This window comes from Tenrec ecaudatus, chromosome 10 (genome assembly GCF_050624435.1).
Source record: "Tenrec ecaudatus isolate mTenEca1 chromosome 10, mTenEca1.hap1, whole genome shotgun sequence".
Classification (NCBI taxonomy): Eukaryota; Metazoa; Chordata; class Mammalia; order Afrosoricida; family Tenrecidae; genus Tenrec; species Tenrec ecaudatus.
Window position 1 is genome coordinate 137,454,973 of NC_134539.1, and position 25,707 is coordinate 137,480,679.

Consider the following 25,707-nt stretch of genomic DNA (forward strand, 5'->3'; position numbering starts at 1 on the left):
GTATGGGTTTGGTCCTCAAACACACCAGGGCCACTTCTATCCCCTCCTATCCCCCACTTGTCTCTGATGTCAGGTACAGAGCCTCTGTCCTCCCGGTCAGTAAACCACTTCTGCTGGCCCCTCCTCACTCTGCCTCCCACCTGGATCAGGACTATTTGTTTCTGCACCCAGTCGACAGGATTAGGACCTCTTCTGCGCAGCCCCACCTCCAACACAAAGGAGTACCTCCTCTGGGTCTGTATCCCACCCCCAGGGACACCACTCGAAAGTTGTACAGAACCGACGCTCCCCCCAGAGGCAACTGTGGACGTGGTTCCTATGACACCAGCCAACAGTCATACCTGGAGGCCAGAGCACCTCTACGACATTCGACAATCGGGCACAGAACGTGTCCCCCCCCTGGTTCCATCACGTCACCGGCGCCTGTATCTTACACCCTGTTCACCCCCACCTACATCCAACAGCAGGCCGTCAGGGAAGTGGGAACCGAGAGGGAAAGGAGAGCTTGCAAGGGAGAGCAGAGAGGCTGGGGCAGAATGGGATTCCTTGCCAGGTCGTGGCTGGTGGCAACTCTTCCCCAGACCCTGCCTACCTAGCCCTGCAACCGCAGGTGCCTCCACAGGAAGGGTGGGGAGTCCCCTGGGTCCCCCTTTTAAGGGCTGGAGGTAGATTGCAGACAGACCCTGTATGTGTTCTCTGTGGCTGTGAGTGGGAGAGAGGAGGTCTAAGGGGCCCATAGTGCCTCATTAAGGTTTCTCCCTGCTCCCTGGGGCCTCTGGTGGCATGATCGTGGTGCCAAGCGAATTGGCTGGCGCCTTTGCCCTTCCTAGAGACAGCAACAGGGCCCTGGGGAACAGTAAGGGCGTGACTGTCGCATGGGTGCCTCCAAAGCTCTGGGGCTCTCGGACCAACCCCCAGAAACAGCCAAGAGTCAGCAGCTACAAAAATAAAGTTTATTTCTCATCCAAAAGTGAGGCCAGGATAGAGGGCCGTAAGAGCCGGGAGCCATGAGGCGTGTGCAAGAAGTCAGGGCCCTGAGTACAACCATGAGGGGAGGACGGGCTCGGCTGAGGCCAGGGGCAGCGGGGAGAGAGAGTGCTGCGGGGACTGGTTTCCAAGTTGCTGGCAGAAGGAGAGACCGCCATGAGAGACAGCCTACAGAGAGAAGCAGATATTGGTCAACCTACCACGCTCAGGGGTGGAAGCATAGTGTTGGACCAAGACGCACTGTGTGTGGGGGGGGGGGCCAAGGTGAGGCATCTTGGATGGTTCAAGTCCCAACAAGGATCTCCAACCACCCTCTCCCCCCAGGTGACACTGATCTCGGGGACGTGGGCCATCTCCAGAACAGAGCCCTGTCTTCTCTCCTGCTGTTGACTCACCCCCAGGGGCCCACCGGCTCGGGCCTCAGTCTGCCTTTCCCTAGCTGGATCGGGGGCCCAGGCTCCCCCTCCAAACTGCCCCCACCTCTGCCATCTCTACCTGCCTCCAAGTCCTGGGGCGGAAGTAGCACCCCTGGTCTTCCAGCCTGGTAGGTACCGCAGTCCAATCCCCCACCTGCTGGCTCCCGCGGCCTCGGCCAGCTACCCTCACAGAGGAGGAAAAGGGAAGGTTAGGGGAAGGGTGCAGATTCGGTGACCATGCTTTGTCTACGAGTCCAGAGAATCCAGCAGAGGCCACCAGGCCAGCTGGTGGCTGCTGACCCTGAGGCAAGAGGCCAATGGGCCCAGCTCCTCCCTGAGTAGCAGGCGGCAGTGCCCACCCCAGGCAGATGTGGGCCCAGGCCGGTGTCAGTGGAAAGTGTCTGCTCTGGATCTGAGGCTTGGAGCTGAAGGTGCGGCCTCTGGTACTGGGGAGGGTCCCCGAGGGTCCGGCTGAGATGGACAGGGAGACAGCCTAGGGGATCTGGAGGCTGGGGCAGCAACTGCTATCTCGACTGTCCCCACACTGGCCGGGCAGTGGACTTCAGCGAGTGTAGTATCCTGGAGATTGGGCGGTGGTCCAGAAAGATGGGGAAAGAGGCCAGGTGGTCTCTGCTGGGGGCAAGGAGCAACGGGGATCTCTGGAGGCCCGACTGTGGAGGAGCCTGGGGGACCCAGCCTGGCTTGCAGCAGGCTCATCATGTGCCGGAGCTCCTGGCTGAGCTGAGACACTTCCTGGTTGAGCCGGGAGATCTGTGGAAATAGGCCAAGTAGTTTCACAGGTGCCCCCATAGTCACCGCCCTCCTGTGGACATGCACACACACCCACACACGCACACACACATAAACACACCACAGTCACTGCCCTCCTGTGGACATGCACACACACACACACATGCAAACGCACACACACATAAACACACCAGTTGCTGTCCTCCTGTGGACACGCACACACACACACACACACACACACATAAACACACCACAGTCACTGCCCTCTTGTGGACATGCACACACACCCACACACAAACGCACACACACATAAACACACCACAGTCACTGCCCTCCAGTGGACATGCACACACACACACAAACGCACACACACATAAACACACCACAGTCACTGCCCTCCAGTGGACATGCACACACACACACAAATGCACACACACATAAACACACCACAGTCACTGCCCTCCAGTGGACATGCACACACACACACACGCACACACATACACACAATAAAAACACATACACCAACAGTTCTCAACCTGTGGGTTGTGACCCTTTGGGGATCGAACTACCTACCCTTTCACAGAGATCACCCGATTCATAACAGTAGCAAAATGACAGTTATGAAGTAGCAACGAAAACAATTTTATGGTTGGGGGATTCACCACCACAGGAAGAAGTGTATTAAAGGGTCGTGGCATTAGGACGGTTGAGAACCACTGACATTCACACAAACACACTTAAAGATGCACACATACACACACAGACAGACACATAAATACATAAACACGCATAAACACATACCTATACAAACATAAACACAGACACTCACACATATACATAGAAATACATAAACACCACACACACACTGCAGTTGGTGAGATCATTCAGAAGGCTGCTCATGGGCAGAAGGCAGCAGGAGTGACAGTTGGCTGGGTGTCAGCCCCCAGCCTCTCGCCCAGAAGAATTTGGGACAGCAGGTGGTACCTCCCTCTGCCTCTGCTTTTGGAAAAAGTGCAGTCCCAGGGCTGTGCAGGTGGGAAGGAAGGGGTCGGCCTTGCCCTGGGCAGTCCCACCACCAGCTCAAAGGGGTCACGCCCAGGGTCTCCACCTTCAGTGCTTACCCAAAGTGGACTGAGAATGCAGACTTCTGGGTTCCACCCCAGCCCAGGAGTCTGTATTTTAACAGATTCTCTAGGTGGTTCTGAGAGACAGACAGCTAGTCAGTGGGAACCCCTGGCCAGGCAGACAGGGAGAAATGAGGGGCTTGAGGCAGGGGGCAGCAGCAGGGCCTCCCGTCTGTCTCCCCGAACATGGCCAGCTCCAGCCTGAGCCCCATTCCCTCTGGGAAACCCGGTGTTTATCAGCGCAGAGGGAGGGCGACTCCCAGGGGCTGGGCTGGGCCACTCTGTGGCGACAGCACTGCAATCCCAGGGGGCAGAGGGAAAGGCAGAGCCACTGCCTGCAGGATCTGGGCTCTTCCCAACAGGAGCGTGGGGGCTTCAGCGCCCCCCCACCCCCCAAGATGAGGCCTCCCAGCCTGTCCTGTCCTCCCTGCACCTTCTCCTGCCATCTGCTCAGCCCTCACTTCCCAGGGCCAGGCTGAGGGACTGGTGACATGCTCGGCTGTTCCCCCGGGAGGTGGCAGCCGGCTTCTGCCAGAGGGCACAGCCTGGTAGTCCTATGAGGCAGACTGACTCAAGGCACTGGCTGGTTCTCGGGGAGGCAAGGAGTGAGCTGAAAGGTCCTCTTTCCTCGAGGGGAGGGCGGTCTGAGCCAGGCCCAGATGCCCTGTCCTCTCAGGCTCCAAGGCCAAGCTCTCCCCTCCTCCACATTCCCACAAAGAAGCTGGAGCTGACAGAGGCAATGGACTTGCCCCAGGTCGCAAGGTCACCTTGACCACTGGCATTCAGACCTCTGCTCCCAGAGCCTACATGCTTTTCACATCCGCCAATCTCTGATCCCAAGGTACTCTCCAAGCGAGAGGGGAAGGGGCTGTCCCCACACACCTCCTGGTTCAGCCTGCACACCTTCTCCTTCACCTCTTCAGCTTCAGGGGCCAGCTCCTGGCTGGGCCTGGTCCCTGCAAACAGAACGGGGTGGGGAGTGCAAGGAACACTGATGGCAGAACCCACAGCCTGAGCGGGTGTAGAATGCCATCAGCGGGGTGGGAAGCCCTGATCCCTGGGCCACTAAACTCACCTCCCACCCACAGATGTGGGATGCTTTTTAAGAATTGCCCTACTCGAAGAAAGCTGATGGTGCCCGGCTATCAAAACATATAACGTCTGGCATCTTAAAGGCTTGAAGGTAAACAAGTGGCCATCTAGCTCAGAAGCAACAAAGCCCACATGGAAGAAGCACACCAGCCTGTGCGATCATGAGGTGTTGAAGTGATCAGGTATCAGGCATAATCAGAACAAAAATCGTATCATTGTGAATGATGGGGGGAGTACGGAGTGGAGACCCAAAGCCCATATGTAGGCCACTGGACATCCCCTTACAGAAGGGTCTCGGGGAGGAGATGAGCCAGTCAGGGTGCGATGTAGCAATGATGAAACATATAACTTTCTTCTAGTTCCTAAATGCTTCCCCGCCTACTATCATGAGCCCAATTCTACCTTACAAATCTGTCTAGACCAGAGGATGTACACTGGTACAGATAGGAACTGGAAACACAGGGAATCTAGGGTAGATGATCCCTTCAGAACCAGGGGTGTGAGTGGTGATGCTGGAAAGGTAGAGGGAGGGTGGGTTGGAAAGGGAGGACTGATTACAAGGATCTACATGTGACCTCCTCCCTGGGGGATGGACAACAGAAAAGTGAGTGAAGGGAGACGTTGGACAGGGCAAGATATGACAAAATAATCATTTATACATTATCAAGGGTTCACGAGGGAGTGGGGTGCAGAGAGGGAGGGGAAAAAATGAGGAGCTGATGTCAGGAGCTTAGGTGGAGAGCAAATGTTTGAGAATGATGATGGCAACAAAGGTACAAATGTGCTTTACACATATGTCTGGATTGTGATAAGAGTTGTATGAGCCCCTAATAAAATGATTTAAAAAATAAAAGAATTGCCCTATTCTATGCGGAGTCCTGCTGGCACGGTGCTTACCCGTTTGGGTCAACAAGTCAAAGCCACAGTGGCCCTGCGGGAGAAAGAGGAGCCTTCTACCACAATACAGAATTGCAGCCTCTCAGAAGCCCACAAGGCATTTCGACCTGCCTGGTCCCATGAGTCAGTGTGGATTTGATGGCAGGGAGTCAGATTGGGTTTGGTCCTCAGACACGCCTACCCACTTTTTCAGACCCAGCCCCAGGGGCCCCTCCTCTAGGAGGGAGACTTAGGGGTACTCCCCTCTCCTACCACAACCCCTGGTCTTATTTCGGTCATGGTGCTTAGCACCAGGCCTGGCACTCCTTATCTGAACCCGGTGCGCTCAAATGGGACATCGCTCAACTGGGAGCAGGGGCCAGGTGTCCTGAGCAAGTGAGCCCCTACCTGGGGTAGGATGAAGAAATGCAATGAGGACCGAATGAATGTGTGAATGAATTGCAGTCCAAGGTTGGGTCCTTACCAGGAGGAGGGACCTGTGGGTGAAGCCTAGGCGCCTCAGCCTTCCTGCTGAACCGGAAGGTGGGGGCCTCCGCCGTGTGGCCAGAGTCCTCGATGCCATCCACTATCCTGGTGGAGGGTGGGGAGGGAACATGCAGGGCAGGCAGAGTGAGTGGGGGCATGAGGGGCAGGGAACTGGGAGAGGAGCAAAGGTCCGAGAGGGATGGGGTGTCAAGCTGTGGTGGGACCAGAAGGGTAAGGTGGACAAATGGGGAGACAAGGAGCAGCACTGGTCGGAATGCGAGGGACGAGGGAACCCAGAGAAGGTTCTAGAAGCCCGCGGGAGTGTGGGGAAACCAGGGGAAGCTGGCATCTCACCGGGGACTGAGGTCTGGAGGTCCAAATGTTCCCATTGGAGGAATGAGCAGTTGTGGGGGCTTCCAGGCAGCGGAGCCCCTGGGGGGGCCATGTGGGGAGGGGCTTCGGCCCTGGCCAGCCAGGGCAGGGGAAGAGGAGGAGGACAGGGAAGGGGAGGAGACAAGGGCTGAGAAAGGGGGCAGCTCTTCCCCCAGAAGGCTGACCAGGGAGCCCCGAGGCCTTGCCGGGCTGAGGTTGGGCAGCAGGAGGGGCCGGCGGGGTCTGGAACCAGCCCCTGGCTCTGCCCCACCCTCAGCCTCTGTGATGGATGGCAGGGTCTTGTCTGAGGAGGAGCCGAGTCTTTCCGAGTGGGACTGCGAGGGCAGAGGGGGCAGCTGATGCCCAAAGGTAGTGGACAGCAGTCCCTTCCTTAAGCCACAGCTGTCACTGGAGGATGCCACTCCCCAGCCCCTCTCCCTGAGCAGAACAACCAAGGAAAGATGCCCCCCATGTCCCGCCTTCTCCCGGATGCAACCTCACCCCAACCCAACCCCCTCCCAACAGTGTTACCTGCGAGAGACGAGGGGACCGGGCAAAGCGGCTGAGGCCCTGTGGGAATATGGGGGTGGCGGTGAGCTTATTCACACTCCCCTAGAGGGGCACCTCCCAATTCCACTCAACAGTGTTGTCCGGTTGACAACATGGGGCCTTTCTGTGGAAGTGAGTCAGACACACTCACATCCAACTCAGAGAGATTTCAAGCGGCAGAATCAGGCTAACAAGCAGCAAAGGGTGCAGACCCACAGCCCAAGACACAGGGGGGCTCAGAGGGCCTGGTGAATGGAGAGCGAGGGGATGGGGAAGGAGAAAGAGCCGAGGGAGGGGAGGGGGCTTGGCTCCAAAGTGGGGCCAAGAGTCCGAGTGGGGCTGGCGATGGGCAGCAGGAGATGGGGCAGTAGAATGGGGAGCAGAAATGGTGAGCAATGGTGCGTGGAGTTGGGTGATGGCCAGTGGAATCGTGCCTGCCGGGTCGGATGATGTCAAGCATGCCAGGGGGACAAGCAAGAGGGTGCCTAAGACTGAGAGAAGACACTTTCAGGATGGGAGGAGATAGAAGATGCTCTTTGTGGGTCGGGGAAGCAGGGCTGCTTTGAAGAAGGGGACCCTAGAGGGGGTTCAGGCTATAGGTCTACATACATTAGTGTCAGAGCCCTGGCGCAGGTTGAAGGTGAGGTCCCGGGGCAGGCCAGCCCGGAAGGCAGCCCCATACTCAGGGTAGAGCCTCAGGACCTCAGCCAGCCCTCGGCTGCTCAGCTGCTGCAGGCCACAGTAGGTCAGTGCCTTCACATCAGCGCTGGTCTTCAGCACGCAGCTCGGGCCTGCCCCTGACCCAGGCTCCTGCCCCGGCTCAGAGATATCTGCCCCAATCAGGTCCCCCTTCCCTGTGGGCAAGGGATGAGGACAGTCAGCTGGGGCAGAGGGACCATGTGGGTATCAGTAGGAGGTGGTCAAAAGGGATCATTGTCAATGTACTTGAAGGATGGTTGAGATGGGCCAATGGATGGGACCGGTGGAATTCATCAGTGGCTAATGACTGGTGACGGGGTTGGGATACTGTCAGTGAGGACATCAGTGGGGCTGGAGGAATGATCGATGAAATGAGATGACCCATAAATGATGACAGGGGTCAATTAAAGGGCAGCGGTCCATGGCGTTGGGAGACAGTCACTGGAAAGAAGCTGACAGGCTGAGAGGGGGGGTGTCAATGGGATTGGGGGGCAAGTCATAGGGAATGGTCAAACAGGGGACAGTAGGAGAGTGGAGGGACTGAGAAAGAATTCCCTTAGCTAAAACTCCAGGTCTCTGCTAGGAATTTTCCATTCCCTAGCCTGCTGGCCATTCCCAAGGCCTCGGGAAGGTTCTGACATGGGGGTTGGGGGATTGTGGTGGGGGGACCCTCACCCAGGATGGCCAGCACCATATTGTCTCGGAGCACCTCCAGGGAGCCAGAGCACACGTAGTAGTGTGCCTGCAGGGCGTCTCCACGGCGTAACAAGTATTCGCCCGGGGCGCAAAATGAGGTCTTGATGTGCAGAGAGAGGGCCCGCAGGCAGCCCCTGCTTGCTGCTCCAAACAGTGGTAGCTGCAGGATCTCCCGATTCAGGTGCATGGCAATGTCAGCTCTCAGTTCGTCTGGGAAGTCACGCAGTAACTGCATAAGATGCACAGGTCATTCTGGCCATCCCCCTGCAGCTGCTCCTTGCCTCTCCAAATGTGTGGAGCTGTCTCCAAAGAGGGAGCGCTCACTGACTCTTTGCGTGGAAGTCACCCGTTAACTTTCAGAACAATGTGTAGACCAGCGACCCCCTGGCTATGGGATGAGCCTCCTAACCCAAGCATCAGGGGCAGAGACTAGAAACTCCTCACTCGTCCAGGCTCCTAGACCCTCCGCCCTCCTAGCCCATGCCACTCTCAGGCCCCCAATCCTTATAGAACAAAGTTTAAGTTCAAGGTCACCCACGAGAGGGCCCTGCCTGGACCCTCCCATCCCTGTTCAGCAAAGCTGCTTCCTTTCCCAGAGCCTGCCCTCCTCTCCTGCGCCAGCACTTCTGGACCTGGGTCCTTGTTCCTTCTGCCTGGAACGACCTGCCCTTGGTGGACTGATTTCTACGTCCTTCACAATGTCCTTTCACCTGGCTCCTCTGGGCTCCCACTGCACTGACATCCCTCCATTACTGCCCTTCTCACTCCTCAATGATGTTTACTTGTCTGCCTTCCTCGCCAGACCCGGGCTCCCTGAGGGCAAGGGCTGAGTGTATCATCCGAGACCCCAGCAAGCGACGCCGAGGCTGGCGCCGAGCAGGTGCCGGTGTCCCGGAATGCACAGAGCCACGGGGCTGGAGCTAGGATGGCGTGAGCCGGGGGTGGGGGGCTGGCCACTACCTCGTTGGCGTCGATGCCACTGTTGACGGCCCACGTGGTCTGGAAGTACTCGAGCATGCGCTGTTTGAGCGGCCTGGGCAGGCGGTGCACGCGGATGAAATCCTTGAGATCTTTCATGCGGCTGTGGTAGAGCGAGCGGCGCGAGTACATGCGCTGGATGATGGCCGTCACGTTCCCAAACACCACGGCGTGCATCAGCGCTGCGGGACGGGCAGACGCGGGTCAGGGGGCTGCGGTGCCCTGGCCGCCAGCCCTGCTCCCAAGCCCACCTGGCGTCTTCGGTGGCCACCGCCCTTAGGTGGGGAAGTGGCAGTGGCCATGCCCTGCATGGATGCCAGCGTGCGCTCTGGCCCTGGTGGCCCCCACGCCCTCCCTGGGGCCCCGTGGCCGGGTGCGCGCGGGGCGCGGCGGCCCAGCCTCACCGCCTATGAGCATGGTGCAGATGGAGAAGATCTTCTCGGCGTCCGTGTTGGCGCAGACGTTGCCGAAGCCCACGCTGGTGAGACTGCTCAGCGTGAAGTAGAGCGCAGCGATGTAGGCGCTGCACCGGGAAGGGCCGCCGGCCGAGCCGTTGACGTAGGGCACCTCCAGCCGCTTGCCCAGCTCGTGCAGCCACCCTGGGGAGAGGGCAGGGGGTGGAAGAGAAGCAGGTTTCCCTGAAGGGCCAGTCCTTGACCTTGAGCAGGCATTTCTGGAGGCCGGTGTGCACCAGCAGGGCTGGACGGCAGCCTGGGGCTGGGCCTGCTGGTGGATGGTACACTGAGAGTTGCTATCTGGGATTACTGATTGGTCAGCGAGCCCTTCTAGTTGAGGCTGTTTTACTGCGCACCAACTTGACCCAGCCAGCCATGCGCCCCGTGCTGGTGGAGCTTACAGTGTGTTGGGGAAAGAGGGGAATGATCATTAGGGATGGGAGATGGCCTTCAGGAAGGTGCCCTGGAGCCTCCAACAGAAAGACTGGAGTCCACCCAAAGGTGACTTGGAAGAAAAGCCTGGTGATCTATCAAATCAGCCACTTGGAACCCTGCCCCACTGACCCCTCTCCTGTGGAGTCCAGGTTTCCCCTGACGTCACAAGGTCGACTGTACTGGTTTATCAAGCATCTGAGGAACCATGATAGGCTAGGGAGCCCAAACTCAGCCAGATGAGCCCTGGAGGAGTAGTGGGTTACAAGTTGGGCTGCTAACCACAAGGTCATGGGTTCAAAACCAGCAGCCTCACCTCCGGAGACTAACAGGGCCTTCTCTTCCCATAAAGACCAACAGCCTCAGAGTTCCACAGAGGCAGTTTTACCATGTCCTATAGGGTCCCTGTGAGTTGGCATCGACAGTGGCAGTGAGTTTGGTTTTTGGAACCCAGCTGTAGCCGGGCCAGTCCTGCGGTTCTAGGACAGATGTCAGTACCCATTGTCTTGTGACTCGCAGCAAAAAGAGTATGACTCATGGGCAGAGAAGAGTTGCCAGAACCTTTACAGATGCAGAGGGCCAGACCCTGGGCCCACAGAATGGCCCCATGGGCTAGAACTACCAACCTTGCGGGAGCAGCTGAGTGCTTAACCACGGTGCCACCAGGGCTCAAGGAGGGCCTCCTTAGGACGGGGACTCTGGATTGAGACTATAAGGAGCAGGAAAGTCACTCCAGCGAAAGGGAGTGAGGAGACAAAGGGTGGTGGGGAGGGAGAGGCCAGGAAGAAACGTCCTTGTTCACAGGTCAGCAGAAAACAGTGCATCTGGAACCTAGCAGGGAGGCTCGGAGGCTGCAGCCCAGGGGGCATGGAGAAAGGGCACCAGACGGGACTCGGGTGGGGGGGGGGCACCGCTGTGTTAGGGGTGGAGTTCAGGATCCGAGCGGGCCAGCACTGATTCTTGAAAGACCCATTTGGCTGGGGTGTGGAGGTAGGTGATGCGAAGTGGGCAGGGAGAGATGGGGGAGGCTACTGCAGAAGCTTGTGGTGTGAGGGCTGGGGGTGCAGTGGGGACTGAAGGGATGGGAGAAGAGGGGTGCACATGATGGAAGAGGGGTGCACAGAGGGGAAGCAGAGAAGGACATGTCAGGGATAGTGCTCAGGAGGACATTGAGGGGCTGGCCAGTGGGAGGAGGTGGGATGGGTACAGGCAAAAGGAATTGATAAGGGAGAGGGACAGGCCACCCCTTCTTCAGGGCTTTCATTGTACTGCTCCCCAAGGGCTACCCCCCATCAGTGTCATGTTCTGACTGTCATCACCGACTCCCCTGCTCGGCTGGGCAGGGGACGTGTCTTGGGAGGCAGAGGCCTTGCCTGCAGATCAGCATTGGCAGTGCCGATCCCGACGGAACTCAGTGCAGGTTTGTGGGGTGATTGGAGGAAGGGGGAAGTTGGTGTAGACACGAGTGGAGGCCTCAGCTTGGGCACACAATGAACAGGGCAGGAGGCCTGGGGCTGGTGTCTCACCGATGTCCCAGAGCAGCGGGTCATTGGCCTCCATCTCTCGGCGCCCGATCACGTACCAGACGCAGGCCATCCAGTGGGCGAGGAGTGCGAACACGGACATGAGCAGCGTGAGCACCACTGCACTGCACTGGGAGTAGCGCTCCAGCTTCTGCAGCAGCCGCAGCAACCGCAGCAGCCGCACCGTCTTCAGCAGGTGCACCAACGAGGTCTGCAGGGGAGCAGAGAGGGGGCCAGTCAGCGGGCACACTCCCTTACAGTCTGCGTTGCCACCCCCTGCACCCCCCATGCCTCCCACCAGAGGCCCTGCAGCCAGGGGAGGCTGCAGCAGGAGAACGGCCCTGCTCTCCTGAGAAGGAGGAGCCCTGGTGGCATAGTGGTTACATTGTGGGCTGCCAACCACAAGGTCAGCGGTTCAAAACCACCAGCTACTCTGCGGTAGAAAGACGGAACTTTCTACTCCGTAAATCAGGGTCACTTAATTCATCACAGTAGCACAATTATAGTTAAGAAGTAACAACAAATCCCCTGGCTGTGGGCAAAGAGACCCCTGATTGGTGGTGGTGCTCTTATCTCAGTCAGGGGCAGAGCAGACTGGCAACCCTTTGTTCATCCTAGCTTGATGCCCAGATCGTGGCCAGAGCTGTTTCATGCCTAGGGCACATTAAAAAAAAAAAAAAAGAGTAGCAACGAAAATAATTTTATGGTTGGGGGGGAGGGTCACCACACCATGAAGAACTGTATGAAAAGGGTTGAAGCATGAGGAATGTGGGGAACCCCTGTCCTATAGGACCGCTGTGTGTATCTGAGTTTACAGGATGGCCAGGGACTTGTCTGCAAATGAATGGATTAAGCCTCAGAAAGGTTCATGACTTGTCCAAGGTCACGCACCAAGGAAATGACGGACCAGGGGCACTAGGTTTGACCAACACTCTAGCCTATTCTGTGCTGGAGTGCCCGTGGCCTCAGGTCAGGCCAGAGGCAGGGGGACAGAGACCAGTCTCTGCTGGAAGCACCCATATCTTGGACACAAGCAACTGTGAACAAGAGCTGGTAGTGAAGATGGTGGCAGTGCCCAGGCCCTTCTATGAGGCATGGAGGAATTGGAACAAGCCTGTGCAGCTGGAGGGCAGGGACTCTAAGGGGCGGGGGGAGGAGGGGGGGAGGAGCGCTGCCCACTGTGGACCAGCTGCAGGTGAGAGTCAGGCCCAAAACATACAGAGGAGCGCGAGGGCTGAGGAGGCCTGGGATGGGAGCGGGTGGGCGTTCTCTGTCCTTGTAGAGGTGTGTGTGTGTGTTGATGGAGCTAACAGCCTCTAGCAAAAGCAAACCAAACCAAACTCACTGCCATTGAGTCCATTCTGACCCACATTGACACTATAAAACAGGGTACAGCTGCTGCTGTGCGTTTCTGAGACAGTAATTCTTGACAGGAGAAGAAAGCCTCGTTTTTCTTCCGTGAGCTGACTGGTGGTTTTGACCTGCTGACCTCACAGTTTTCAGCCTAACTCGTCATGACTACGCCACCAGGGTTCCTAACAGCCCCTAGCAAGGATCTTGCAAATACTGACTGGTAGTCCCACGACTGCTGCTATTCTTACCATGATATTAGTCACTCAGTGAGCACCTCCATGTTGGGGGTGAGGAGCGGGGAGGTGTATCTTCTCACAGAGGCATCTGGGCTGGGGGCTGGGTGGTGCAGTGCCTGTGGAGCTTGGTGTGAAGGCCTTTCACTGACCCCCCTGGAGCCTCCAGGAGGCTCGGTCCTACACTGCACCCAAACCCCCTGAAGTCATCGTCTCCACTTTGCGGTGAAAGCTAGAAAGGAGCTGGTCCTGATCCCCCACCAGGGAGCGTCTCTGGGGCGGGATGCCTGCACCCAGCTCCCAGGGCTCCTGGCTCAAAACAAGAGATCTGCAGGGCTTCTTCCTGGCCCTGCCCTGGGCCCCGGCCCCTAGGCCCTGGGGACCCTCCTCTCACTCTCCTCAGTCTGGTGGTCTCAGGCCTGCTCCCTCAAACCCACCACTGGACCAGTGCTTACTCATCTCCCAGCTCCGCTCCACTTTCCTCTGCCCACAGCATTGGCCCTCATCTCCTCTTAGGCCAGACCAGCCCCCCCCACCAGCACCCCTGGATTCCTGGCAATCAAGGTGGCGTATGGGAAAGAATACCAGACGAAGAGAGTGGAGATCTGGTGTTCAAGTCCTGGGTGCTACTTGCTAGCTGTGGGACCTTCAGCAAGTTACTTAACCTCTCTGTGTGTCTCCATATATGAAGAAGAAGAAGAAGAAAAAGTGAGAGGTTGGCCAGGTCACGAGAATCTCCTCCCAGAGGGTTACTGTGAGGCCCCTAGGTGATACTGTGCGTGAGGGAACTTCGGGGCTGTCAAGAGCACCAAAGGCACCAGGCAAGAAGGCTGAGGTTCCCCTGAAGTTCCCCAGGTCCCTGGGGACAGCCTGGCAGGCACAGACAGGGGTGCTCCCAGAGACAGCTCTGCTTGGACTGGCCAGCGCCTCAGGGCAGACACACATATATGCACGTGTGTGGGAGCTCGCACACACGTGTACACAGCCAGGAGAAGAGGCCCACAGCCCGTTGGCGGCTAGTTAAATCCGGCTGCGTGTAGGTGGTTTCCCGCTATAGCTGTGTGGCAGGGAGCAGCGCACAGGGAAACGGTTCTCCATCTCCCAGTCGACCGCTGAGGGGGCCTGGGGACACAGGGTGGGGCAGCCTGACCCTGGCCCTGCGTGCAGAGCGGAGCCCCTGAGGGCCCTCCCGGCAGAGGCCCGGGACATGAAGGCCCAGGTCCTCTCTGCCTCCGAAACCACTCTTGCTCTTGCCTCATTAGGCAATCCCAGGATGTGCTTTCTCCTCTCCAGCCAGCCAAACCCTCCTCAGTGCGTAAAGTCTAGCTCTTGTCCTACTTTCTCTGGAATCCTTCCCAGACCACCCTACCCTCTGCCTTCATGCCGGATAAATTGCCAATCATTTCTGCTCAGACCCGTGTGCCAGCCTAGAATGCCAAGGCCAGCTAGCTCTGTCCAGCCCCAGCTCCAGCCCTGCAGCCCCTCAGCCCCCTCCCACTTTTCTGTTCCTATTATCCCTGTCCCTGCTCCAGCTGCACCGCTGGGAGGCCCTGTCGTGGTCCCCTTCCCTGCCACGCTGTGACCATGCCCCACACGGTGCTTTGCAGACAGCCAAGTGCTCATCAGTTGTTTGTTAAATAAAAATGTGAAAAGTACCACTCACTTGGCATCAGACCAACCCCGCCTCGGTAGCTCTACTTAGCTCTGCCTTTGTCTCGGGTTCCCCTGGCGAGTGTGAGCTGCGCACAGACCCTGGCGAGCCTGCCCAGCAGCGCCCAGCAGCGGGCAGGCCTGGCCCACAGCAGGTGCTAGATATACGCCTGCAAATGGACCGATGGGGATGGACTATTGGGAGATGGAGAAGCCCAGTGAATCGGAAAGGTTGTCACTCTGCGTGGAAGATGCGGCAGCCTGCTTCTCTAACGATGTATAGCCTGGGACACCCTGGGGGGCAATTCCACTCTGTCCAATGGGGTCACTGAGTCAGAATTCGACTGGCAGGCCAGAGGTTAATGGAAGATGGGAGTCCCTGAGTGGGACAAATGGTTAAGTGGTGCCTGGCTGTTAAGTGAAACTCTAGAAGTTTGAGTCCACCCAGAGGCACCTCAGAAGAAAGGCCTGGCAACCTACTCCTCCAAAATGAGCCTTTGAAAACCCTCTGGAGGGCAGTGCTGCTCTGATACACCTGAGGGGCCATGAGGTAGGGTGGGCGTCACGGGAGGTGCCGCATGGACATTGGGGGGTAGGTTGTATGGTGGGACAGGGTCACTAGGTTGTACGGTGGGACAGGGTCACTAGGTTGTACGGTGGGATAGGGTCACTAGGTTGTACGGTGGGACAGGGTCACTCACCACGGTGATATTGAAGACGTAAAGCAGGTCAAAAGGCAGCGCAGCAATAAGGTCCACGAAGAACCAAGTGGCCAGATAGTGGAGGCCGATGGAGCGAGGAGCAGAAATGACTTGGCCGGACTGGGACACATAGGTGGTGCGGAAGTTCAGGATGATATCTGGGGGTGTAAGAGGCTGTCAGTGGGGCTGCTAAGCCTTGATACTCAGCTCAAAGGGCCACGGGGTAAAGTGAGTGGACAACAGGCCTTCCCTAAAACCCCACAGTGGAGGAAGAGGCAGGGATGGGGAGCAAGGGGTTAGCTTCTGGCTGGTCCATCGAGAAGAGAAACTCCAAGACAAGAGGCAGTGAGAGCCAGGGTCGGGTCCAGGGACCACTGGGACCAGACTTCAAGACCCAGACACGGATGAGCCTGCAGGCCACGGGCGGCAAGTCCCCCAGCCCACCCGCCAGGACTGACCCAGGATGAAGAGCAACTCTACAGCGATGTCGCTGACGAGCGTGTGTCGGGAGGTGATGGGGGTGTCGTCATCGCCCGAGAAGCAGACGTTGTAGGGGACAGTGACCGCAACATAGAAGGTGGCAAGGAGGATGAGGCCATCCCAGACGGCCTTGGGGATGCTGTAGTGGAGGAGGAGGCAGCGGGATCCCCCCACGGAGGCCACCTTGTACTCCGGCACGGATGGCTTTCGTTCAAACACGTTCTAAAGGGAGAGGGGTGGTGGTTGGGGACTCATGATGGAGAGAGGGGCCGGGGCCGGGGCTTGGGGAGGGAGAGGCGGGGAACCGGGAAGAGGTACAGGGGGCCCTGAAAGGGCAACCACAAGAGGAAACAGAAGGTGGAGGGCAAGGGTTCAGAGGCTGGCACCGATGTACCCCTGTGCTTGCCATCTCCCTCTGAATCAGTCATGGTCTAGGTGAGGTTATTTATGAGCCTGACCTGCCTCCGCCTTAGCACATGTCAGGCATATGCTCTAGCTGGGGGGTGGGGGGCTCACTAATGCCCCTCTCTCTGAATTCCTCCTGGGTCCTAAGGGCACACCGAAGGGGGCTGTGTCCCAAGGATAAGAGGGGGCTGGCACGGTTAGCCCTAACACACCGCTCAAAGGGTTAGCAATGAAATGCCCTGGCTTTGGCTGGGTCCTAAGAAGAGATATACAGGCCTAGGTGCTAGGCGTCCCACCTCCCTGGGGGATCTCTCCCATTGGGCCATAGCAGTGTATAATACACCCCTTATGTTGTCAGACCATCACCCAGGGGTGGGTGAATTAATTGCTTAGACAGCCCCACCCTTGGGACGTTATCAGAGCAGAATGTCAGTCACCCACGAAACCAAGGGAGGTGTGATGGAAGGAAGCCTGAAGGACTTGTTGGGATGGGGTGAGCCTCACATTATTGGTCTTCATGTCTCCCTGGCTTGGGCGCCCAAAATGGCCAGTCAGCCGGTGTAGGACGGTACGGCTCTGTCTCCTGGCCGACCGAAATTTCAAGCTGGGTCCCCTCCTGCCCAGGGAGTTTTCTGTTGGGAAGGAGAGTGCGGAGATGAGTGGGGCACAGCCTGTGCCCGAGGGCCAGGGCCTCTGAACCCCTCTTGCCTGCCCCTTCCCCAGATATGCCGTTACCATGATTACTGTCCCCATGGCCTGTCGAGGAGCCCAGTCCTGAGCCTCCACGCTGAGTGATGTCCTTGAAGGAGAAGAGAAACAGCACCACCTCCCCCATCTCATTCTTGATGGGCAGCATGTCCAGGAGGCACCAGAAGGCTGAGCCTATAGGCATGAAGAGAAGGAGGGAAAGAGGACTGAGCTCATGGTCCCCTTTCGTCCCAGTCCGCCGAGTGGCCAGATACGTGTCAGCAAAGATTCTGAGCTGGAAGGAACTCTAGAGACTGCCAGCAGTGATGGGAAACTGAGGCCTAGAGGGGGCCAAGGACACCCTGTCACACAGCCAGTTTGTGGCAGTGTGAGGGGAGCACCCAGACTTCTTCCACCATGCGAAGTGGCCTCTGGGGTCTGGGCAAGGCTGGAGGGCAGGCTGGACCCCTCACCATCCTTGCGATAGAAGCAGATTTCAGTCCGGTGCTCCTGGTGGCCCTCCAGGGCCTTGTGCAGCCGCTGCAGGGCGGGCTCGCTGGTCTCCGGGCCGTAGAGGAAACGGCAGCTGCAGGTTTTCTGCATGACCTCTGTGCGGCCGTAGCCGGTGAGCTCACAGAAGCCGTCAGAGCAGTAGACGATGGGGAAGCCCCGTGGGCCCTGAGCGTTGGCCAGTAAGAAATTGCTGTCTATGGGTAGAAGGAGGCAAGGTCAGGTCAAGGCCAAGCATGGACTTCAGCTCTCAGGTGGGCAGCACTCTTCCCCAGATGTGGTCAGAGGTCACAGGCTCCCGGGTGGGTCCTGGACCTCACTTCTGAAATGAGAGTAAGAGAGAGAGAGAGAGCAAACAAACAAGGGCCCCAGGGTGGCTGGGAGCCCGGATGGGGACGACAGAGGGATTGGAGAAGGCACCATAAGAAGCCGTGTGTTTCCTTGCCTGCCTTTAAGCTGGTAAGCTCTTGCTGTAGTCGGCAGCACGGCTCTGAGCAAGAACAAGATCCCAGCACCCGCCCACCCCTGCCACCCCCGTGACCTTGGGTAAGTTGATGGACTCTGGTCTGTAACGTGGGAGCTAAGAACAGCATCTTCCTCACAGGGTGGCTGACAGTGAGGGTCGCCCGGGCTCTCCAAGTTCTAACACACTGCACAGCACAGAGAGTTAGGACCAAGACCCTCCAACGGAGAAGGTGCAGTGAGCCTCTCCAGTGCACACAGCTGTAAGACGCCACCTGGTCCTTCTAGTAGAGTGTAAGTGATCGGGACCCCAAAGGCAGAAATGATCCAAACTTCTAAGTGAAAGGAGGGAGACCCTGAGGAGCAGGGTCCTCATCCCCTGTTTTCCAGGGAAGGTCCAACACATTAGCACTTGCCCAGCGAATGGCAGGGCCCTATCCCAGTGTTCTAAGTGGGGTTCAGTAAACTTCAGCGAGAGAGCCTGAACTGGCCCCAGTGGTTGGGAGGGGGCAGTAAGGTTCCTGTGGGTGGTCTAGGGACAGAGATGGGATCTGAGACAGCCAGTTCTGGGGAACTTGAAAGGATGACTGTCTGGGGGTGGAGGGGCTAACGGGACACTGAGGATACCCAGGAGGTGCTGGGCTCCAGGACGAAACCTCCTTCCATCCCAGGGGCTGTTGCCCCAGCGACGGGCGCTATGGAAACGAGGGAGGTGTGTATGCTCGCAGGGTGGGGAGGCGGGTAGGGCCCCCGGTGGCTCGGTTTCCGCCCTCGGGTACCGCTCCCCCACCCTTCAGAGCTCCTGCAGGGTTCCTTAGGGGGGCCGGGGGCCGATCTCCCCGCTTCTCCCTGCTCCGGGGTAGGCAAAAGGGAATGGTGCGGGAAGAGGAGGGGAAAGAGGGATGTGGCTGTCCAAGGTGCTGAACCTGGAATCCAAGAGAGGGTGGGCGAGCTGGGAATTCCCTCCATCACACAGACCGCCCCTCCTGCCCGCCTCACCCTCCGCAGGCACAGGCGCCCCTACGGGTTCCGATTTGGGACTCGCGTGACCTGAATCCAAGCTGGGTCTTGCCCAAGACTGACCTTTTCTTTTCTTTTTTTCTGGGGGGACGGGGGTTGGAGTCGTCTGGGAGTATACTCCAGGGCGCCGGGTCACTTCGTCCCACGCCCAGGTCTGGGATGCCCCCAATACGCTTCCAACGCCGCTCTGCCGGGAGTGGGCGGCTCCCAAGGCCCCTCCTCCGTCTCCCCGCACAAAGAGCCGCTCTTCCCCAGAGTCACACCCCCTAACCTTGGACCCCAGCGCTCCCAGCCCTTTTCCCGCCTCCCCTCGCCGGGTGCTCTACCAGTGGGCGCCTCCTCTCCCCTCCCCTCCTCTGCCCTCGCACCCAGGCTCTCCGCAAGTTCCGGGGCCCAGAGTGCAGACTTGACCGCCGGCGTGACCCCCCCCAGCCCTAGCCCCAGCCCCACTCACGCGTGCCGTCGAAGCGGGTGGCGATCGTGTCCAGGAAGGTGTTTTGCGGGGCCAACAACCCCTTCATGACGGGCATGGCCCCGGGCGCGGGTTCGAGGCGCGGCGCTGGAGGGCGTTCAGCGCGGCCAGGCCGGAGGGGGCGCGCTGCCGGCGGGGCCGGGGCGCCCCATGCGCCCGCCTGCCTCCTCCCCTCCCTCTGGCCGCCGCCGCCGCCTCTGCGCCCCGAGCCCGGGTGGCGCTGGGCTTAGCTCGCTCGGCACCGCCTTGGTGCCCCCCCTTCCCCGCGGGCCGGGCTCTTTCCCCCGGGCTCGGCCCGCGCCCGCCACGTGGCCCAGCACGGGGAGGGGCCGCCAGCGACACCCCGCACCTCTTTGGGCGGCCCCCCCAGCGACAGGGGAGAGGCCCACGCGTGTCTCCAGGGAGGAGGATTAGGGACACGCCCACTGGGAGGGACAGACCCGAGGTGAGGCGGGGTTTGTATGGCAGACACGCCCCCTCCACGGTTGGCCACGCCCCCACGCGTGGCGGGGGCTTGGTGGTGGTTCCCTGGCTTCTTGCCCCGCCCACACCTGCCTGGGGCTCCTCCCCCCGGGCTTCCCCGGCGCCACCCACGCGGTCGCTGGCTTCCGGAGTGCAGTGCCACCTGCTGGGGTTGGCGCGCTGCCTGTCCCCGCACTGCAGTCTGAGTTAGCGAGGCTCCAAGAAGCTGCTTTTGCTGTTGGGGGATTGAAACGCTGGGAGCCCCAACTCTTAGAATGAGCCACTTACTCCTCGGTTTGTGCTTCCCTCGTGGCGCCGCGAGGACGCGCCGGGCCGCTCACTGCAAGGTTCAGAGATGGAAACCACCGGGGGGGCCAGGATCCAGCTATGTCACTGACGCTTAAATAGGGTGCCTTAGCGTAGCTGAGCCTCACTTTCCCTATCTATAACATGGAGCTAATACTTCTTTCGGCCAAGCCCACAACTCAAAATCACCAGCCGCTCCTCAGGAGAAAAACGGTGCTTTCTACTCCCCTAGAGCTGCCATCTGGGGAGCCCTGTCCTATAGGGCCCCTATGAGCCGGCGCCGACTCGATGGCAGTGAGTTTGGTTTGTTTTATGGTTCATGCAGTTGTTGTGAAAAGTTGGTAGCGCCACGCATGTCCTCCGTACAAATTAAGTGTCTTGTGAGTACGTTTCTCCACTCTCCTCTCTAAATCGAAATACACCTTCCTTCTGCTTTCTTTCAAGTGGAAGAGCCTGGGGCTGAGAAAGATGTTCTGAGGTGGGAAGCGTCACGGTTGGCAAATCCCCAAGGGTCTAAGAGGGACACTGATCTATCTCTCTCTGCTCCAGGGGGTACCCAGGCAGCAGCAAGCAGAATCCAGGTGAGACAAGACACAGAGCTGCCTCACTGTCAGCAGATAGGACAGAACAGCGAAAGGAGAGTGGGAAGATGGGCTGGGAGGATGCCAAAGTTTGCACCAAGATCTGAGAAACATTTGAGACCTTAGTTTGCTGACAGGCGCCACTTCTTTCTGTGTCTCTACATTTACTTGATTTATTGACACGTCTGACTGTGTGTGATTCGAGTAAAAGTTCACAGAGCGAGTTGGTTTTCCATTCAACAGTTCACACACATTTGATGGGTGACATTCATTGCAAGCCCCACAATGTAATGTCAGAGCCCTCTTTCCATTTCCTCCCGTCGCCTTTCCATCCCTCCTTCATTCCCGTCCCTCTCTACCTTCATCCTGGACCATGCTGCCCTTTGGATCTCCTATGGCGGGCTACTGGTCATGGTTTAGAAAGAGCCACCGGTTCTCCACAGAGCAGTAACCAGGTGGACTGTCACTGTAAAGGCCTGTCTTGCATAGGCTGGACTTTGACACGCGAGTTTTGTTCTAGGCTTGAGGGGTGTCCAAGGACTACAGTCTCGAGGGTTCCCACCTATTTCAGATCACCCATCTTTTTTTCCCCAATGATTTTGAATGTGGCCCCCATTTACTCCCGCACACTGTAGAACCTCCTGTTGTGACCCCTGGCCTCAGGGTCATGGAGGCAGGGGTTTCCTATTCCTCAGACCCTTTGGACTGACTGTTTCCATGCGCCTTCGGCTTTCTTCAGCCTTGTTTGTTCCGGGTGGGAAGACACCAATAGTTGCACCCGACAGGGCTACTCACAAGCCTTAAGACCCCAGTGGCTCCTCACCAAAGTAGATGCCAAACTGTCTTTGTGACTTTTAGTGCCACCTGACCTTGGTGCCCCCATGGTCTTGAGCCCTTCGAGGCTCCACTTTTAGACGTCTTAGGCTAGAGATGCAGGGACAGAGTGCCCTGCCTCTGGGTATGAACTTCCCACGGCTCCCAGTTATCTACGGAACACAGTGTAAGACCGATGGTTTGGCGGTCTCGCTCCTCCCCCACCCCACCAGCGGCTATTCATGTGGAACCCCACATCCTGGCCCTTTCTGCAGGCTGGATGCCCAACCTTTCCAGCCCGGCTTCTGCCTCTCAGTGCAGCCTTCCTTGCCCTCCCGACCTCGGAGCAAAAAAAAAAAAAAGGGGGGTGCAATGGGGGGATTTCGTAGATTGAAGCCTGGTGCAGCAGTGGTTCTGAGTTAGACTGCATGATTGGCAGTTCGAAAGTACCAGCAGCTGCGCGGGACTTTCTGCTCCTGCAAACAGTTACAGCCTCAGAAAACCACAGCGGGGAGGGTCACTGCGGGTCAGCTTTGACTGGATTGCAGTCAGTTCGGGGATTTTGGGGCGGGGCGGGGGCGGGTCATAGATGGGCCAGGTCGGTTCTGCATCTTTCACTCCAAGGGCGCAGCCACCTTGTCGCTGCGTCGCAGGGCCTGGCACACTTTCTTGCCCCCCAAAGCTCCCATTTCAAGGCGCAGAGGGCATTGGCTCCAGCGGCCACCCGGGCAAGCTCGCCCGACACCGCTCGGGGCCCTCTCACGACCCCCGGAGGCGACACGCAAGAATCAGCCATTGGAACAGAGACTCGTCTTTATTTTCTTTTCCTGGGGGCTGGCACCCTGGCAAACGGAGGGGAGCGGGCAGGGCCGAGACAGGGCTGAGGCCAGGCTTACAGGCCGGACGGACCCCCGGGCCCGGCGACCGCGGCGCGACAAGAGCTCCCGGGGCAGGGGGGCGGCGCGGGCTCTGCGCCTGCGCGGCGGCCCATGGTCAGGATGCCGGCGGCGTGGTTGCCACTGGCCTGCAGGAGGCGCTGCAGCCGGCCCTGGAGACCCGGGGGCCCCGGCCGCCGCTTGCCCAGCGTCAGGATGCCGGCGGCGTGGTTGCCCGCGCCGTGCAGCAGCTCGTACAGGCGGCAGGAGCAGGTCTTCTGGCGGCAGCAGTCGGGCAGGGGCTGCGCGGCCACGCCGGGCGAGAGCAGCGCAGGCGGCAGCGGCAGCAGCAGCAGCAGCAGCAGCAGCGTCACGGCGGCCCACGACACCTAGGGAGGCGGGAGACGGGGAGCGAGAGGCCGGCCCACGGTGCCACCACCAGGCCCCGAGCCCAGGCCCTGCTGGTCCAGCGCCCCCTGCTGGCCGGCGCTCCTCTGAGCCTCTGCGCCCTAGCTCGGGCTCCACTCTGTCTGATGGGATCTTTGGAGACGGGGCTCCTCCCAGGCCCAGCAGGACACCTCTTCCGCGAAGCCCTTTGAGACCTCCTGGGTGGAAGGACTCCCTGGCTCCCTTCTCGGGGTACCTTTAATCCATTGTACCCCTAGCCCATTGCCATTTCCACTTTGGAATGGGGGTGTTTGAAAGTTTAAGGAAAACAGATGTCCTATTTAGTTCCCCACAGCCTGTCTTAGTGTGCTCCTTGGTGGTGCAGTGGTTTAGTGTTGCGCTGCTAACCACAGAGTGGAAGGTTCAAACTCATCGGGCAGGTGGAGGGGCTGGAGAAAGATAAGATGAGGCTGTTTGCTTCCAGACAGGTTTTAAAGCCTCGAAACCGATACCCTATACAGGGTCATTATGAGTCAGATGACGGCAGTGGGATTTTTGTTTTGTTTTGTTTTGATCATGGTTTAGAAATAGCCACCGGTTCCCCAGAGAGCAGTAACCAGGTGGACAGCCGGGCCAGGATGGCAGGGCTCCAAGCTTGTGTCTCCTGAGCTGGCTCCCTGGGGGCAGAAACAAGATTCTGCCTTTACCAGTTTCCCACCCTTGCTAAGATGCGCCGCGCCGCTCTGTGACCTTGTATTAAAGGATTCCAAGGACAGGGGTCTGTTGGAGGGATGGGATGAAAGGGGTGGGGTCAGGGCTCATGCTGGCATAATCATGAGTTCTTTGGAGAACAGGGCTGGACCTAATGTGAGCCGAGGCCGGTTCTGGCTAAAAGCCGCACTGTGCACAAGGGGAAAGGTCTAGAGTAGAGACATCTCAACCCTGTCTCCCAGCACCGAGCGAGTGCCCCTCTGAGTCACCCTGGGGTCCCTGGGTCTTTACCTTTGCGGAGAGAGGGCTCATGGTGTCCGAAGTTCAAGTGGGGTGGCAGGGACAGGTGGTGTCAGCAGTGGTCCAAATAGCCAGGAATCTTGAGGCCGTTGGCTGACCTGCAAACTGGGTCTGGAGTTTATAGTGTTCTGAGATGGTGGGGGAGAGAGGGGCGCTTGCGTCCACTCTAGGGCCAGACAAAGGCCAGGCTAAGATTAGCCTCTCACAGGGCGGGCCGTCTCCAGGCTGGGCCCAAGGAATGACCGCAGTTGGGTCCCAGGGCCCCATGTCTGTCGGCTTGCTCCCTGGAGATGGGCAGTCTCCAGGCACTAACGAGGCCACCTTGCACACAGGAATCCGGGAGCACAAAAGCAGCCTTGGCTGGGGCGCTGGCCTGGAACAATGGGTAGGGGGGCAGCCGCTAATGAGGGGCAGAAGAAGCCCCAGACTGTACAAGGGAGGGCAGGAAGGGAGGAGGGTGGCCGGACTGCAGGTGGCTCCGTTGCTCCTTGTCACTGCCCCTGGGGTCTGCTCTAAGCTGTCTCTCCTCCCTCCCCCAGGCCCATTCTCTTCCATCTGCCCCTTTCACCAGCCCCTGTGACAGATGCTCTGGAAACCCCAGCCTGGGCTGTGGTGGGAGAGAAAGGCTAACCGGCCATGCCCTCTCTGCTCCGGACCTTCACCTGGGCTATCTGTCCCACCCCAGGATCAGCAGGGCAGGGGCCATCGTGAGGCTCCTCTTATTGAAGGGCCTGCATCACTGTGGCACCAGGCACAGTAATGACGGCGTGAGTAAGACCTGGCTCCAGCTTTCAAGGGTTTAGTTCACAAGTCCAGGTGGAAGGCCACCTGGGCAGAGTGACAGTCCAAGGGAGGACATGGGCAGATATGTACAGAGAAGTAGAGCTACCACTCATGCCCTAAGTAGGGGGGTCCTCAAAGGCCTTGCATGAAGTGGGGTTTTTCATCAGGTCCAGTGGGGAAGAGTCCCACTGCCCTTGCAGGAAGCCAGGGTTGACCCCTGGCCCGCACACCTCCCTTGTGCAGCTGCCCCGTGTCTGCGCCTGGAGGCAGGTGTATGGCTGGGATGCTAAGTGGGTTTCACCGGAGATTCCAAACTTAGACAGACTAGAAAGAAAATCAGCCAATGGAGAGCCTGTGGTTCCCGGCAGACCCATCAGCGGCTGATCCCGAGGATGGTACAGGATCCGACAGTGCATTACCATGAGTCTGGGGCTGCAGCCCAGCTGGGAGGGGCAGGCATTCCCCAGGAGCACCTGGCTGAGCTGTGACAGTGCTCAGCCCATGGCTGGAGGGTATGGCCCCAGAGTTCAGGTTCTGAAGGGAAGCAAGGAGAGGAGACCAGGCAGGGAACTGAGGGCCCAGTCAGAACCTCCCAGGGGCCCGGCAGACCCAGTCTTGATCCTCTGGGCGCATGGAGCGGTGGGGGAGGTTTGAGTAGGCTGAGGTCATGGGCAGGGTGGGTGAGGGCGGGCTGTGAGAATATGGGCCCAAGAAATGAGTGGCAGGTCGAGTCAGGGCTTGGCAGCCAATCAGGGATGGAGGGAGCTGCCCCGCCTTGCGGAGGCCCAGTGTCCCCTCGGGTCAATGGGCAGGTAACCCACATGGTCTCTATGGAGATATTTCATGATTTGAAGTCCGGGCCTTTCCCACGATGGGGTGATCTGTGGGTGTGAGGCCAGGAAGTGGGTGACTGTCGTCTGGGCTGGTCAAGGCTATGGGAGGGTCCTGGGAGCTCCTGGGGGTCCACTCTGGGACCTAGTACAGCCCAGTGCAGAGAGTGCCCAAGCCCGAGGGGCTAGCGGGAGAGCCCGGACTGGGGTGGCAGCAAAGCCAGTGGGACAGCATGTCTTTTCTGCAGAAG

At 58.8% G+C, this 25,707-nt stretch overlaps 2 protein-coding genes and 1 non-coding gene across 3 annotated transcripts; 1 reads left to right on the forward strand and 2 right to left on the reverse strand.

Moving 5' to 3' along the window:
* Positions 1-1,517: 1,517 nt before the first annotated feature.
* On the reverse strand, positions 1,518-19,466 carry KCNH4 (potassium voltage-gated channel subfamily H member 4). The gene is made up of 16 exons (XM_075559373.1): positions 19,391-19,466; positions 17,418-17,651; positions 16,993-17,139; positions 16,762-16,889; positions 15,831-16,074; positions 15,373-15,530; positions 11,439-11,646; positions 9,430-9,624; positions 9,008-9,207; positions 8,027-8,276; positions 7,262-7,506; positions 6,635-6,673; positions 6,086-6,438; positions 5,730-5,836; positions 4,160-4,233; positions 1,518-2,174 (listed from the first exon to the last, which is right to left on the reverse strand). Exons 1-16 carry the CDS (start codon positions 19,464-19,466, stop codon positions 1,791-1,793), a joined length of 3,042 nt encoding a protein of 1,013 aa, XP_075415488.1. The 3' UTR covers positions 1,518-1,790.
* On the forward strand, positions 11,959-12,102 carry LOC142460620 (small nucleolar RNA SNORA48). Its single transcript, XR_012786793.1, has one exon. It is a non-coding gene; the product is annotated as a small nucleolar RNA SNORA48 (small nucleolar RNA).
* Positions 19,467-22,375: 2,909 nt separating the features above from the next.
* Positions 22,376-23,855, reverse strand: HCRT (hypocretin neuropeptide precursor). Its single transcript, XM_075559668.1, has 2 exons — positions 23,835-23,855; positions 22,376-22,834 (listed from the first exon to the last, which is right to left on the reverse strand). The coding sequence occupies exons 1-2, from the start codon at positions 23,853-23,855 to the stop codon at positions 22,463-22,465; spliced, it is 393 nt and encodes a 130-aa protein (XP_075415783.1). The 3' UTR covers positions 22,376-22,462.
* Between the last annotated feature and the right edge of the window lie 1,852 nt (positions 23,856-25,707).